General features: G+C 43.0%; 1 protein-coding gene across 6 annotated transcripts in view; it reads left to right on the top strand.

Moving 5' to 3' along the window:
- The window catches only part of SKAP1 (src kinase associated phosphoprotein 1), a 337,471-nt gene that overhangs the window by 224,606 nt on the left and 96,014 nt on the right, over nucleotides 1–16,851 (top strand). For all 6 annotated transcript variants that reach the window (XR_003709296.2, XM_028751958.2, XM_077917343.1 and 3 more), the window contains 5 exons: nucleotides 6,683–6,760; nucleotides 7,892–7,975; nucleotides 9,702–9,826; nucleotides 12,658–12,721; nucleotides 16,262–16,453. Coding sequence is in view for 5 of the 6 variants with exons in the window: in XM_028751958.2 (XP_028607791.2) it covers nucleotides 6,683–6,760; nucleotides 7,892–7,975; nucleotides 9,702–9,826; nucleotides 12,658–12,721; nucleotides 16,262–16,453 (543 nt within the window). In the remaining variant the exon portion in view is untranslated. The remainder of the gene's footprint in view (nucleotides 1–6,682; nucleotides 6,761–7,891; nucleotides 7,976–9,701; nucleotides 9,827–12,657; nucleotides 12,722–16,261; nucleotides 16,454–16,851) is intronic.

Raw genomic sequence — 16,851 nt, 5'->3', positions numbered from 1 at the left:
GAATACAGGCTGCACAGCTATCCCAGAAGCCAGAACAGCAAGAGGGATCACTGCGCAGCGATCCCTCTTGCTGTTCTGGCTTCTGAGATGCAGAATATTATTTTTTCTTGTTTTCCTCCTCCAAAAACTAGGTGCGTCTTATGGTCTGGTGCGTCTCATAGAGCGAAAAATATGGTGCTTGGTTGCCGGGAAGAGGAAGAGTCCACTTTTAGCCCCAGTGCTATTTCTGTTTCCCACACTTCCGCCAGAAGAGGGTGGCAGTTAGACTCAGGTGATAGTAGGAAAACGGAGTACACATTTCAGTACAATCTCTATGGCCCTCTTAATGATCATATAGGCCCCAGTTGTTCTAGTTTTACAGTGGTACCTCGGGTTATGTATGCTTCAGGTTACAGACGCTTCAGGTTACAGACTCCGTTAACCCAGAAATAGTACCTTGGGTTAAGAACTTTGCTTCAGGATGGGAGCAGAAATCGTGCTCCAGCTGTGTGGCGGCAGCGGGAGGCCCCATTAGCTAAAGTGGTGCTTCAAGTTAAGAACAGTTTCAGGTTAAGAACGGACCTCCAGAACAAATTAAGTTCTTAACCAGAGGTACCACTGTACTGATGGGAAATTGAAGCTTAAAAATATTGAAATACACAAGACTAGATAGTCAGCCCCGCTCCACCAAGTGCAATGCAAGCTTTCATGTTCATATCCTCTACAGCTTACTTGGGGGGCAGGGGACTGAGCACACCTAATAATGTATTGGTTCTGTTGTAAGCTACAGGGATATCTACATGAGGTAGCCCAGGCAGAGGCTGTGTTTATCCATTGGATGCATCAGCATTCACATTGTCTAATGTTGCTGTTGCAATTTTTTGGATTCCAATGGCAAAGATAGAATTGGAATCTGGATTTCCCAGACCCAAGCACTTACTTTTTTCACTCAATCCCACTGGCTTGGGGCATTTGCTTCATTGGAATCAAAAGCAGTAATAGCAATGGTGGGGCTTAGGCCTCACTGCTTAGGCCTCTGCCATCTTCATCTGGCTAAAATCCTTGGTTTTTAACCCCCTGCTACTAATCTGGGTGCATTTCCAGTGACTTTCCTAGGATTCAGCTTCTGTGGCTGCTCATCACTCCTACCTCTTTCCCTACCTTCCTGCCAAGAGAACATAACCCTTGCTATGCCATATCTTCATGTGAGCGTTTTCCTAACCAAGCTGATATTTCCTTAGAGAACATGCATTAGTTGTCAGCATTCTGTTTGCTGACATCCCAAGAGGTGAGAATGCTAGTGGGCATGTTTATGGGCAATATGACTTTTTTAGCCTGTTCAGTAAGGAGCAGGTAAACCACACTGAACACTGCAGAGAAATCCACAATAACAACCCTAAACAGATAGCAGTGGTCACTAGCCAGTCTAGCCATTCCAACCCCTTGTAAGAGAGTCTTCCAAACACATTGACTATAATATGCCTAGTTTCCTGGGAGAAGAGATACTTTGCAGCCTTTTCCTTTGTACTTTGGTACCCAATCCTGAATGTGGACTGCTGCTTGCACATCTGGGGGGAACCTTGCTCCTTAAGATAGGGTTAAACACTGAATTTTTCACTTAGGGAAGAAGAAAACAATAGCTTATTCTCTCCCCTAATAAAAAAGCTTAGAACGGGACAGGGTGGGGTGGAATTCTGCACAAATGAACTCTTATGTTTGGCTGCTGCAGTTGTGTCTCACCTCACCTCGAGACACATTTGAAAGGATTTATGTCCACCCCCAGAGTTTTGCAGAGTCATAAAACTCCAAAATGAAAATAGTTCTGTGAAGGAAGAGAGGAGTAGGGGAGGGAAAATTTGACAACATGGATGAATTGGCATGTTAAGAGAGAGCCGCTTAGCAAAACAAGAAGGAACCCCCTTCTGGTAAGGGATTCATACTTAAAAAGCTGCTGAACATGGTCACTGGGGAGATGATCAGTAGCACTTTTAGATAGGCGGGTGGGGGAGAGATTCAATATAAATTAACTACTGCATGGAACAGTGCCAAGCTTCCACGGGAGTCTGGTGCGCTCACTAGCAGACTGGCAGCACGCTCCAGAGGGTGGAATTCTTGACCTCCCAGGAGTTTGGGAAGAAGATGCTGATCCTTGTGGCCAAGATGGTGTGTGTTAGACAGATTTTGGAAGCATCATGTGTTTGCTTTATTAACGCATCTAGGTCCAGGGTTTCTTTCCCTGCTCACCATGTGTTCATTCGTCATGAAATAAACAGAAGCAAACCTATTACAGAGACATGGCCAAATGTGAAATGTGGGGATAGCTAGACATGAAGTTATTTTGGCATCCCGCTTCCCTGCATAGTGAGAAATTCCAAAACCAACCCCAAAGGGTTGTTTCCTTGTGAAGACAAAACACCAGGTGCTAGTAGTGTTTTGCATCATGTAATGTTTGTAGTGTAGCTTTTTGTGATATTTAAGAATAAGTAAATTGAGCATGGGGCAGCAAAGAGGCACACAGAAACCGTCACTCTATCTTGTGTCTCTTCTGCATATTTTATTTATCGGTTTTTCTGTTTCATTTGGTCTTTTTTCATTTTTTGTTCATTTGGTTTTTCTTTTTTCATTCTGTAATCATGGCTATACCACTATAGAGCCAGCGTGGTGTAGTGGTTAAGAGCGGTAGACTCGTAATCTGGTGAACTGGGTTCGCATCTCCGCTCCTCCACATGCAGCTGCTGGGTGACCTTGGGCCAGTCACACTTCTCTGAAGTCTCTCAGCCCCACTCACCTCACAGAGTGTTTGTTGTGGGGGAGGAAGGGAAAGGAGAATGTTAGCCGCTTTGAGACTCCTTAAAGGGAGTGAAAGGCGGGATATCAGATCCAAACTCCTCCTCTCCTTCTCCTTCTCCTTCTCCTTCTCCTTCTCCTTCATTTCCCTGCACTGGTTTCCTTTATAACATTTTAAATTTATTATTTTAAACTTTTAAATCCCCTCCTGTTCTTGTGCTTTCTTTATTCATCTGCATTGCTTTCTTTCTGTTCTCTTCTTTGAACTTTCAGTTCATCAGATACTAATACTCTGATTAAACCTCCATTCCCTTGTGCTTGTCTTTATGCCTTCTCTCTTGGCTCCTTGCGGATGGAACTCTCTCCCTCTCAATAGTCAGCTGGCCTCTTTTGTTTCACTTGAAGACTTTATTAAAAAAACTATCATTTTTCTCTTGCATTTCCCTCTTGATGTCCATTTTTTTTCCTTATTCTTTCCTACTTCTTGATTATTATACTCTTCCTTCCTTCTTTCACTCTCCATACCAGGTAATGTAAACGTTTTCTATTTCTCTCCCTCTTGTTTTTATTGTGAGCTGCAAGCAAGGACTTGTGTTTTGCTTTTGCTTTTTTTACAACGCCCAGTGGTGCAGTTAGGTAATTTTAGACTCTGGCCTTAATGGTCTTATGGAGGGGTTGCTCTTTAGATGGTAATGTGTATTAGTTTACTTACTTCAAAATGTGATAAGACAGCCCTGCTGTGTTCAGGAGGCTGTCTTTCTCATGCTGCTGAGTGGGGCCCTGGACATCTGCCCCCCTGAGAGGGCCTTGTGTATATGACACACCTTTCTATATCTAAAAAACACACGCAAAAAGCATGAAGAAATGCACACCTAGATAGAAACAAGTTTCAGCCCTACCCTGCAGTTAGATTCCACTTTTATTTCTTGCTCTAGAACATAAACAAACCACCAATTACCACTGCAGAACATCTATCGCTAGACTAACTTCTTAGTCTTTGGAGAATACTCTGTCTGCTAGATTGGTCAGAGTTTGAAAGAGTAGTTTGCCACACTGAGCCCCTCCCATGTGGCCAAGTTTCTCATAAAAGGTTCGTGCCATCAGTGTTGAGTGTTCTGGGACTCAAGAGCTCCAACCAGCATGTTTAATGGGCAGGGATGGTGGGATTTATAATCCAACAACATTGACCACTCCTATAGTATTACATACACATGCATACATTTACTATATATTCAAAAGGAGAGATGTTGCATTTAAGTGCAAGTTATCATTTTTGTCATTCATACATGTGAAATTCTGTGGACTGTTACAGTGGCTAAAAGTGCTTTAACTGTATTTTGTGGTTGCACTCTTTCTGAATTTTAGTGGAAAATATTCGCTGGGTTTTCTCTAATTGCAGGAACATTCCTAAAACATAATCTCTCAGTATTTTCATCTATATATTGTAATTGGCACTCAATATTAGATAGCAGAATTTGATAAGTGGCATTTGTTAGATAGCAGGCAGTAAGTTGACAATAGGCACATTGAGTTTTTATATCTGAAGCCTTCCAAGATCAAAACAATCAAGAGTTTAAAGCGTTCCAATTTTGAGTTTTTAAAGTCACGTTCTGAATGCAAACTCAACTTTTGCTTCAGAATGCATCACTCAGAAATTTGGATGATGATGAGAGCAGCTAAGCCAATAAATGGCCAGGCAAGTAGCTGAGCCAAACACCTCTAGAAGCTTAATCATCTTCACTACAACATCTCATAGTACATTATTGTATAGATTAAAAACTAAAAGCTGATATTTTCCGAAACAGAATGGCCATCCTTTTGAGTGCTAGAGAGCAGAACATCCTGGTGTATGTATGTGTTTGATTTGCACATTGCTACCTAAACTTTGAATTGCACATTTCTCCCATAGATTGCCTTTTGCCCTCTTCTAAAAGGCACAAGCTACAATAGTTTTCACATGAAGATTTGCTGTGCTTAGGTGCATTAAAGCTTGCTGTATGTTGGTGTTGATCATCTGCCAATTGGACAATATGTACATAGACTGTGGAACCTTGTGTACCACTAGCTTGTGTACTAGGCATGGCTTATCTATTTGTGCTGCATTTCTGCAACACCTTCCTGTTGATGAGACATGGTCCAACTGTACTGGCATCCCAAGTGGCTGCTGTGCACAATCTGAGAGTTCTGTGACAGCATTATTTACATTACAGCGGTGGATACTTCCAGGGGTGCCTCACTTAGATCATGCAGTGCAGCCACTTGCAGCAGCAAGATGCCTTGGATAAGCTTTGCTGCTGTCACCACAGCTCTCTAGGTTGGGCCCCCTGGTTTCCTAGTATGGACACTGAGAAATTGGAAAAATTAATTGACTCTACATTTCCAGCTTTCAGCTAATTAACAAGAAATATAAGCAGCCTAGGCAAAAGGTTATGTAAATGTCTGAGAAAGGGTGTAAATCTCTGGCTGAGGCAGACTGCAGATCGATTCACAAGTCCAAGCTTGATGTGCCAAGATGTGTATTAAATGCATTCACAGTGTGAAATGGGCTGTATTGTGAAGTGAGAGTGTTTTCACTTCATAATGGGTCCAAAACCCAACACGGGGCTGCTGCCAGAGCCAAGATTCACTCAGATTCAATTTTTATTACCAAATCTTGGAAAATGTGAAATAATAACAACAAAGAGAACATCTCTGAAGATTTACAGAGCACATTTTCCTAAACCACTGAAAAACTGGAGACACACAAGGGATGAGAAAGATTCTCCAGAGCAAAGGGTGCAACTGCCATGTAGGTTGCAGCTCTAGCAACTTATACATAGTTACAGCTGGACACCTCCAAGGGTAGAGGTTTCATGGAGCCCCTCAGAACGTGGATTGCATTTGGAACTGGATGCACACTGAAGCAATGACAAAGTTATATCAACACATATTATCCCATCACAATGAATGTCTCCATTTGGTTGTTTATGCCTGCAATCTTATACCCGCATACCTGAGAGTGAGCTCCACTAAATTCACTGGGATTTACTTCTGAGACTACATGTATAGGATTGTGCAGCTTATCCCACAGTGACAACTTTCATGGGTTTGAATCCTCTGTTTATTTCTGGTTTGCTTTTATATGCCTTCATGTGTTTTTATATTTCTGTTTACTGGTTTTAGGTTTAATGTTTTGATGATGTATTGTTTAACGCCGCTTAGGTATGTTTAAAATATTAAGTGGTATGCAAATGCTTTTCAATAAATGAATAAGCTTGTCTAAACAGGCTTTCCAAGCAAGTTCAGCCTGGACTAGGATTTTACACATACACAAACATGCACACGTACACACACACACACACACACACACACACACACACACAATGTTCAAGACCAAATGGAAGTGGTAGGTCATCTCCCTATGCTGGAATCCAAATTTTGTATATCACATAGCTGGAGGTTGTGTGCACATCACCGGCTTAAAACACAGCTAGGTCATTCCCCCCCCCCCCCAATTTAATTGAAGCTGATTTGGAGAAAAGCTCAGTATTTCAAAAGGAATGACAGGATATATACAGGATAGGTATAGACTAGGGCTAATGTGTGCATACTGCTTCCCAAACCAACCATGGGACAGCACTGGATGCAGAATAAACAAGAATGTGTATATAGCCAGAGATGTAGCACTGGCATAGTACCAACCAATATGATTAATTTGATTGGCCCATGCCTCCCTTACTGACATGATACAGAGCCCAGCCACATGAAAGCTGTTTGGCAGTGACTGCCTTTTCCATCACATATATAATGGAAATTGATGATAATTGTGGGTGTAGTTTGATTAAAATACTACTGATTTCCTTGATTTTGTTGTCTTGGAAGATTCCCCAAGCATAATTTTCCATGCTTACTGAGATTTTGTTTTTGTTTTTTTAAGCCGAGAGCAACTTGCAGAAGGCCACTCAAGAGCAAGGAGGCATTCTAAAACAAGGTTACTTGGAAAAGAGATCCAGAGGTAAAAATCTGCCAAACTAATCTTCACAGCACCTGCTGTTGATTTATCCATTCATAATCCATCCCTATGCTGTCCATCTGTTGAAAATTTAAAGCCCTGTGGGCAGCTTCTCATCCACCGATTTAGATGTTAGGAAAAGTGTCCAAGTGAAAAATGCAGATGTGTTGTATCAACTACGGAAGGTACATGTACTGTATGTATATATGTATTACTTGCCTGTTACTTGCCTCTGAAATACTGTTAGGAACATATATCTGATTATACTTTTGTTAAGCAGATTACTACTATTGGCCCAGAAGGATCAATGAGATGCCTCTTAATGGATGCCAGTGATTAGGAAATAGTTTGAGATTTTTCTGGAATGGTCTTAATTAAGAAAGCCATCAGTCTGGAGAAGGTGTTGCCTTCTCCTGCTAAATGAAGGGGACATGTGAGGTAGTAATAAAAGTGATTTTGTAACAGATAAAGACAGAGGGGACAGAATTAGCCATGCTGCTCTGCCCCTAGAATATCTCTCACAAGTAGAGTGTGCCTTATTCTTCCTCAGAGGTCACCTACAAACATTTTGAAAACAAAAGTAGAATATATACTAGTGTGCTCTTCATAGTTGACATGTGCATTTTGAAGTTGATAACAATTTTTTAATGTGAATTTGCTCATAGTCCTTGTCCAGAGGGCTTCCAATTTATTTTACATAGACAAAGTGGTTGTGTCTTTTATGTTGTCTATACAGTGGTACCTCGGGTTACAAACACCTTGGGTTACAAACACTTCGGGTTACAGAATTCGTTAACCCAGAAGTAGTACCTCGGGTTAAGAACTTTACCTCAAGATGAGAAGAGAAATCATGCGGCAGCAGCAGGAGGCCCCATTAGCTAAAGTGGTACCTCAGGTTAAGAACGGTTTCAGGTTAAGAACGAACCTCCGGAACGAATTAAGTACGTAACCAAAGGTACCACTGTACAGTGGTTGGCAGATTGCTGGTACAAAGTACTAGTAGTATTAGTAGTAGTAATGCCCTCTGATTGATGTAGAAGGCACATCTTGGGATACCTTTTGTGGATGAAGAGACACTCCTTCTTTTCCTATTCTTCTCCTGTCACCTAGCACCTTCTTCTTTCTTTTTCACAGACTCTAAAATATTTGGCTCTGAGTGGCAGAAGCGATGGTGTGTCCTTGACAATATGGCCTTCTACTACTTTGCAAATGAAAAAAGTATGTTGTACTCCTGACACATGTACACAGCCATATCCCTTCAGTATTTTCACTGTACTATCCAGATACATTGGGAGGGAGGGAGGGAGGGAGGGAGGGAGGGAGGGAGGGAAGGAAGGAAGGAAGGAAGGTTCTGTTAAGCTTTCCCTCAATCCTGATTTCATGTTCGTTGGTCCCCAGAATGGAGGGACAGCAGGTGAAAGTTGCCTGAACTCTGGTGCATCTCTGAAGCTCCTTTGTTCCTCAGTATTGCTTTCTAAACGTAATTTAGATATTGTCCTCAGTCTTCCTCCATGAAACTCTGAGGCACATACAGAGGGCTGAGCTCATTTTATCATTGCAGCAGCATTGTTGCAACCCTGCCAATGGGTCCTGCTTGGCATCTGCTTGGCCACAGAATAGTGGACTAGATGGGCTACTAGCTCTTCTTACATTCTTATTGTGAGGTAGGTTAGGCTAGGATAATTGCTTACCAATGAGCTTCAACCAATCAGGGATCTAAACCTGGGTCTCTCTCATCCACATGTAACCTTCTAAGCAGTACATCACAGTGGCTCTTCCAACTGGATGATAAATTGCCCACCAGGCAGTGTGGGAATCTGCCATTTAGATGCAGCCTTACGAACGGAGAACAGAGTCTGGTTGTATTCCAACACCCTTGTCAGTAAAGAATGAGGGAAAGGAGAAATACGGACACAAGGCCCTGTGTAAATAAAGTACTGCCCATTTTTCCCCCATTAGTTGTCAGGCGGGCTTTAACCCTCCCCTAAGTGACCATATATAATCTATGTGTCAGCATGTATAAATATTTTTCAGTTATGCTCCATCAGATGCATATAAACAGGAAGCTAATACTTCCAACCAAATTTGGCATGCCTAGATAGATGGGCTACGATTATACTGTGCCTCCCATCCAGGGAGATTGAATGCAGAGCAGGTAAAAAAAATATACAAGAAGAAATAGACGATAGAGGGGACAGCATTAGGAGTATTCAGAGCTGGAGGAGGACTCAATAACAGGATTTTCCCCCAGCACAATTCAAGGGATAATGGACACCGGGGCTAAGTAAGCAATTATGTTTTGCAGTATTATCTATACATATACAATTTAAAGCAACCTCGACGTGGCAGTTGCAAGTTGTAGCATATACGCTGGGACTTAGGCAGAGTTCCATTTTGTCTGTAAATTTTGCCAGTGTTAAAGGGGATTTTTAGTCACCAACATCAGCATCATACAGCAGTACTCGGATACCACATTTTGCCTGTTCAAAGCACTCCATGTCTTTCATCAGAGACATCCTTGCAACAACTGTGTAAGTTAGGCCAATAATATCACTATATTACAAGTGGAAGGACTGAGGTCAATATATAGTGGCTTGCCACACTTGACATAATGGTGGCAGATCCCTGTGCAGAATTGAGTTTACTTCTAAACCCCAACACAGCACCAAGGGGAACATGTTCCCTTCTTTCAATGAGGCTCAATGACTAGAAGTAATATCCACTGTAGAAAATAATGGCTTTTTAAAAAAGCAGTTTTGGGAAGGAAAATACAGACAGTGAAACAGTTCAGGGCCCCTCTTCTGTCTGCCCACATGGCTCTTTCTTCCCACCCACTTTAGAGAGAATCTGGAAGACACAGGTTGGGTCTTGTATTGTGAAAGTGATATCTGTAAGCAAGCTAGCAACTTGAAGTTTGCTGAATCATCATTACTGTATTATGCAGGCAAGCAACCAAGAGGCATGTTTGCCATTGGGAACTACCATGCCCAGATGGCTTTCCACTTGCGCAAGGATTCTCGAAGAGATTGCTGCTTCGAGCTGACCTCTCCTGGTAAACGTACCTATGAGGTAGGTGTGTCCGCCCAAATGGCCAGAGTTTCCAGCCAAGGAATTCTGCTTAGTGCTAGTTGAAAGGAGAGAGTGGGGACAATGGAACCCTGACCCCTTGGCCTCTGAAGACTCCTGTTATGAACCCCACAGTGCTGTCAGGATTGGATTGGCAGGCTCTGACAGAAGAGGAGGGAGAAAAGGAGCTGGGTACAGGGACTGAGTTATGGGAACCTGGGTTGGAGGAGGGGGGAACTTTGGAAGGGGAAGAGGGATGCCAGCTCTTCCTTCTAATATTCTTGAGGAACTTAGTGGAGCCTGGGGATAGCTTTGATCAGCCAAGGGGATGAGTCAGCAACTGAACAGAAGGGTGTAGTCTTGTTGCCTAGAATCAGGCATTGGCTTTGTAGATGAAAGCAGACCCAACTGCCCTGACAGAGCATGCACTTGAAATCTCGTCATTCCTACAAGACAAGTGAGTCTAGCAAGTGAACGTGCCATGCCGGGCCATCTTTAGCAGATGCGGTGCCGGGGTGCAAATATCCACTCAGCACCCCCAAATTACCACGGATGGGGGGGCTGCAAAGCTGCACCGCTGTGGGAGAGCGATCCCCGCAGAAGCTTGGGAGGGAAGCTGCGTGCCCGCCAGCCATATATTTGGCGGGGCGCAGCTTCCATCCTAAGCCTCTGCGGGGATCGCTCTCCTCCCAAGGAGGCTTGGGAGGCATGCTGCATGGTTGGCGGGGCGCAGCTGGTGGGCGTGCAGGGAAAGGGGAGGCCGCTGGCAAAGCCATGCAGCTCCCCCACTCGCTGGGGCACCCCTGAGAGGCCGGCACCCTGGCACAACGCACCACTAAGCCCTATGGGAAAGATGGCTCTGGCGCCATGCCTTGTCTTTAAAAGCTTGGTGAGAAGGGCAGGGAAATTTGTTGGGACATTTTCATCCCTTCCAGTTAGTTCTGAACATCTTGCACTGCTCCTGAACTCCTAAATCATGACTCCAGAGCACTGTATCAGCTGCCAAGCATATACTGTTAACTTGCCTGAATCTCTTTCTTACTTACAAGTAAGATCTTCTGTCTGCATGTGTTGGGTGGGAGTCAGGGCACCTCCCAGTAGAGATGTGTCAGGACTGGGTTTGGGCCTCCTCCTGCAGTACCCAAGGCATTTTCTCTTCCTTACTTGGCTACAAAATCTTATCAATCTGACCTGGAGACTACTTTTTATATATGAAAATTTGACTGCCTTTGAGCCTCTTCCACACCATTCACTCTGATAACTGTTAAAATCTGAAAGAGAAAGGAGAGGAGAGGCCTTCCTCTCTCCTCAGGCCAGTGTACTTTTGACATTTGCATAACAAATCCAATCAAAGCAAGAACCACTGTGGACTTCATTTGAAAATACCTTCACACTTTCCTCCTCCCACTCTAAGCTAGCAAGCTCGATTCATGTCCACTCCCCAATTCCTTTCCAAAACTGGAAAGGGAACCCAAGAGTTCTGGTTTTAGGGCTAACTTGTATATCAGTTTATGTTTACAGCCGATTGACATGTGGAAAGATGGCTCAGGTTGACTTCAGCCCAGGAAAAACCAGTTTTAAGTGAATCAGACGCTACCCTTTGGTACTACGAGTTTGTTGCTATTTATCTCCTCACCCTCCCTGCACAGCCTGCTACCTAGCAGCTACCCACTGCTAGAAAGACTATCTGCTTGCCACCTGGTCATCCCTTAATATCCTGATCCCTCCTTCCTTCATTGATCCTTAGCTTAGGTTGTGAACACTCAGCTATAAGTCCACACACATACACTGCAGGAGTGAAGTAGCTCCCCCTTCAAAGCACTGCCATAGGTTGCCACCTAGAGGTCCCTCGTGGTATGGCCAGCTTTGCCTCAGTCTCTTAACCGTTAACTCAGGCATAGGTAAACTCGGCCCTCCAGATGTTTTGGGACTATAACTCCCATCATCCCTAGCTAACAGGACCAGTGGTTAACTGGTACTGAGCACATGCCTACATTAACTGTGGTACTGAGCACATGTATGTTTTTGCATTGCATGTGTTTGAGGCTTCAGTGTCTACTCCTGGCCATGCCTACATGAGGACTCCCCTGCTGTAGTTGTTTGCAAGTTGATCAGGAGAGGTTTGTCTCCAGTTGTCATAAGAACATACGGCATGCTTTCAGTATATTTACTGCCATTCATTCATTCAACTTTTTCCCTGACAGGGATTCAAGGTGGCTTACAGATAAAACGGGTCTGTAATGGATCTTAGGACTGTGTCCTATTGTTTGATTCTGCTTTTAATAATAATAATAACCATGTTGAATATGAGCAGTGACAAGTTGTGCACCCCAACTTACTGCCATGATTTGTCTGGGGTTTGCAAAACAAATGGGGCAGGAGAATTCATCATGTGTCTTTGTGGGATTCCAAAATAACCATGTACTGTCAGTAGAACTCCACTTTATTTTATGTAGAAGAAAGAGAGATGGGACAATAGTAGAGATGAGGGGCATCACAAGACCAAAACATTACAATATATAGCTAATTTACAGGTGCATGCATATTATTTTTTTCATCACTTAGTGATTCAGCAGCCAAATGCATAAACTGCCAGATCTAAAAAGTGATGTGTTTTGAATGATGTTAGTGGGTAATATGGAACCTCTGTCTGTGATACATGCTTTTATGTATTCATGCTTAATGAAGTACTTGACAGGGGCAAACCCTGAAATCAGTAGCATGCTTCCTTAAGTGTGGCTTGCACATGGAGTACAATCACCTGTAAATTAGTAGTTGCTACAGACCTTATGGCAGAAATCTTGCAGTGACTCTATTGAATTCTTCCTTTGCAGTTTACAGCTGTTAGCTCTGCAGAAGCGATGGACTGGGTAGATCAGATCCAATTCCTGCTTAAGGGTGAGTAGCTTAAGAGGGAACAAATCCATATGATATAGGTGAGAGTGATTCCCACCTATAAAACTTGAGACTTGTTGACTTGCAGCTGAGGGCATGTACTGCTGTCACTGAAAAAACACTGTGTTTTGAGGGAATATGAACTGATAGGAAGTTCTGTCTGTAGTGGTTGCTGGCCCATTCACACATGCAAAACATCAGAGGAAGACCTGGCTCCTGTGATGTTCCAGTGTAGCAATGCAGTCTCCAAGGTTGTATATTTTTCAACTGATGAGCATATATTTATGAGCCTAACTGTTATTTAGACTATGTCAGTTAATTAGACAGGAATTGACTACAAAGGGCCAAACAGTGTATAAACTCCAGACTTCCGATCACCCTCCTTCTGTATTATTTACCAGAATCTTAGCTTTTGTGCCTGTGCTTTTCTGCTGATTTCTTACCCTCACGCAGAAAATCACATAAGCATAGTGGTAAGATTGTCTAAAAAGCTCACAAAACAAAAGGCAAACTTTAATTTAAAGAAGATCCCAAAGTGACATTTCTGAAACCTTTAATATTGTTTTGAAAGAGAGAAGCGAGAAGGCAACAGTTCTTCTACTCATTTAATTGCTAATATTCACATTTGTGTCCTCCTTTCCTGGCAAAAAGCAGTTTCCATCAAGGTTATCCCATTTTATCCTTGCAGCAAATATGTCAGCTGGATTAGGAAGAGAGATGGTGATTGGCCCAACTCTACCTGACCACTTCCGTGGTCATGTGGCAATTTGCACCTCTTCTAGGTTGAAGTCCAATGCTTGATAAATCCTGGGGAGTTCAGAGGCATGCACACACACTGACACACTGAAAGAACATTTGACACAAGCTACATGGGCTTGCCCCATCCCCACTGCTGATGCATGGGGTGACCATACCGCCACCTGCTGTCCATATTTTAGGCCAGCACATAGAGGGCTCACCATGTATAACAATGTATGTAAATAAAGCTCTTCCACAAAAGTGGAGAAACTGGCCCAGTCAGAGTTGCCCCCTTTGTGTGGAGAATCTCTACTCTACATGCACTTCATTGTATGCTTATAGAGCCCCTTTAGACAACTAAATGTATGGAAAAAATAGGTGTGTGTGCACTTCATGCATCACCAGGAAGCAGGGCTAGCCCCTGGGACCTCACAACACCTTCACACATAATTTTCTTCTATTTACTCCATTAAACCACACTTGAAATTTACTAACCTCCCTGACAGGATCCTAGGTCATGTACGATGCGCAACCCAGATATGATAGTTCCTGTCTAGAGGTCCTACAATCTAGATAAAAATGGGGGAGGGGCAGGTGACTTGGTGAAGAGGCGCAAACAACATGCGCTAGGGCCATTTCAGGTTTTGCTGAGGAAGTGTGTAGTGTGTAACACGGGACTTGAGGAAAGTTTGACAAAGAAGGGGAGTATTCTCCCAGTCCTTTCCCCAGAAGCTATGAGAAAAAGACTGGGAGAAGAAGCAATCTTGTTCTAAAGGCACCTACTGAAAATCACTGGCTGGTTATCTCTTAACTCCCTTTAACCACAATGCTATGCTCACAATGGGAATGTTGAACAAGGGAACATTTTCCACCTTCTCTATCCTTGTTTGTGAGCGAAATGTGAGTCCTAATCCACATCAGTGTTTATATGGATATAAAACTAGGGGCTGCTAGTTCTTTCATGTTAATTAACTCAAAATCCATGTGTGTGATCTCATAGATGTTACGTAAAACAAAGTGAAAGTGTCCTGAGACTCAAATCCAAAGGATGCCTTCTTCTCCCCATCCCCTTTTGATGTTGTTGTCTATAAGGTGCTAGTGCTATTTGCTATTCCTTATTTATTTATTTATTTATTTATTGTTGCTTGTTTTGCGTGCCAGAATAAACCCCTAATAATGAGCTGTGTGTGCATGTGTGTATGTGTGATGGGTTAATTAAAAATTAAACTCACACTTGCTTTGCTGAAGCCACTTTCTGAGTTGCAAAGGATGTGTGCTCTCAAAGCACCCTCTTCTGGTCAGTGTGTGAAAGCAGTGTTGATACTGGGGTTTTTTAAAAAGATGTTATGACTAACATTTTGTCAGCTTACGTAAACGCATGAAGCTAGGAGTCACCAGAAAGCTGTCCCCCTCAACTCCAAGGATAAATAATCTGCAACTCATATCTGCCCACACATTCCAATTAGCCAAAATAATTCATACCACAATAGGGGAGGGAGAAAGAGCAAATCACAGCAAGCAACCTGCTGAGCAGAGATCTCCAGAAAAGAAATGGCCCAAGAAGTATTGTTGTTTGAGGAGAGAAGCTCCAATACCACAGAATAGCTTGGTATAGTTGGTGAGGAGGGCACAAGGTCCCCCCCCCCCACCTGCCCCAAGCATCTTCATCCAATTGACTTGAACTCTGATCAATTGAAAGTATGGTAATGGTAAAGGTGTTTGTTTTATTTTGTTCCGTGGTTCACTAGGCAATGGATGGGGAAATTCTGGCGCTCCAGATATTGTTGCATTCCAGCTCCCATCAGCCCCAACCAAAATAGTCAGTTGTCATAGATAATGGGAGCTGGAGTCCAATAACATCTGGAAAACCAGAAGTTCCTCATCCCTGAACTAAGCAAATTGATCCCGTTCTGGAGCATATAAAGTAGTAATCACAAAAGAAAACTAATGCCTATGGTCATATGTACAATACTTCTCATTCACCTCTGATAAACCTCAGCCAGCTAGCACCACACCTCTGCTGACTAGTGTTAGGACTTTCAGGCTATATAGGGTGTGCTACTTTTTACAGCTTTAAACCTACCACCTCTCATTCTAGAAAAGCAGTGATGATACTCCCGGTTTCAATGTATAGGTTCATGCAACTGCTCTAAAAGGGTAAAGAGGTTCCTACCCTGTCCCCTAGTGTGTGCACAAACAGACACTACCTTGATACTAATAAAGCCATGTTGCTGTGAACTGCTATGGGGGGAAAGAGCTGGGAAACACGCATACTTCACTTTGCTGTTGTTGTTGTTATGGCAGAGATTAAGCTAGTGGAGAAACTGAGGCTTTAATGTTCAGGGTTTTTTGTTCTGGTTTTGTTTTTAAATTTGCCTGTTTCAATACTCTTTAAATGCTTTGTCAGCCTCCCTGAGTTTCGGACACTAGGATATTGTGGGGTGGGGAGGGATACAGTCAAACCATGCTTCACTGAGACAAGAGCTGTACTTGCCAGGTCCAGATCTACAGCTTCATGGAAGAGGATTACTCAGGCATATTCAGAGCATTCTTGTTATGGCACCTCTTAGTTCAAATTAAGGGCAGAAGTTGGTTCTTCCGTCACTCGGGACATGTGACGAATTTAATAATCAGTCTTAACAAACCTCCATCGACATTCGCTCAGACCACATCTTGCCAGCTGAAAATAATACTGTTTACCCTAAGGAACATCAGCATCTAATTGTGCTGTCCATTTCCCTTTTTCTCTTTATTTTCCTCTTCCTTTTTGTGTCATGTATTTTCCTTCTTATCTTCTTCTCCCAGATATTAAGTCCTCAGTTATCCCCTGTGAGGAAGTCGAGGACGACGACGACGACAATATCAAAGAAGAGGCCTATGATGACATAGACAGTTTTGATTCCCCCAATGTGACACATCATCAGGATACCTCTTTGGACCTGGAGGAAGATGAGGATGACGGACAGAGCGATGACTGCATTTATGAAGTTCTTCCAGGTTAGCAGGCTTTCATTCATATAAAGCTGCTTTGTATGACAACTCAAACCATTGGTCCATCTATCTGAGGCTGTGTGCACACCACAGTGTGTATGTGGGCCGCACATGAGCTCCTTCAGCTGAACTCTTTCTCAATGTTCCCCTTCCACAGTGGTGGGCGGTGCTTGATGTGATGTATTCCCACTATGTATTGTTGTCCCCCACCACTTGCCAATTAGTACTTCTTCACACACCCGAGTTCCAGAAACCTAAAGGCCATTGTAGGCATATGGGCAGGTATTTGTTTACCTATGCGTGCAACCATAAAAATAAAAAAATAGATTCAAGTTTTCTGATATACCAGACCTGCCCAAAACAATGGGTTTTGCTTTTTTTTTAAGTGTGTGTTACGCACAGCC

The sequence above is a fragment of the Podarcis muralis genome, chromosome 13, assembly GCF_964188315.1.
Source record: "Podarcis muralis chromosome 13, rPodMur119.hap1.1, whole genome shotgun sequence".
Lineage (NCBI taxonomy): Eukaryota > Metazoa > Chordata > Lepidosauria > Squamata > Lacertidae > Podarcis > Podarcis muralis.
This window is presented reverse-complemented; position numbering and strand designations above follow the sequence as displayed.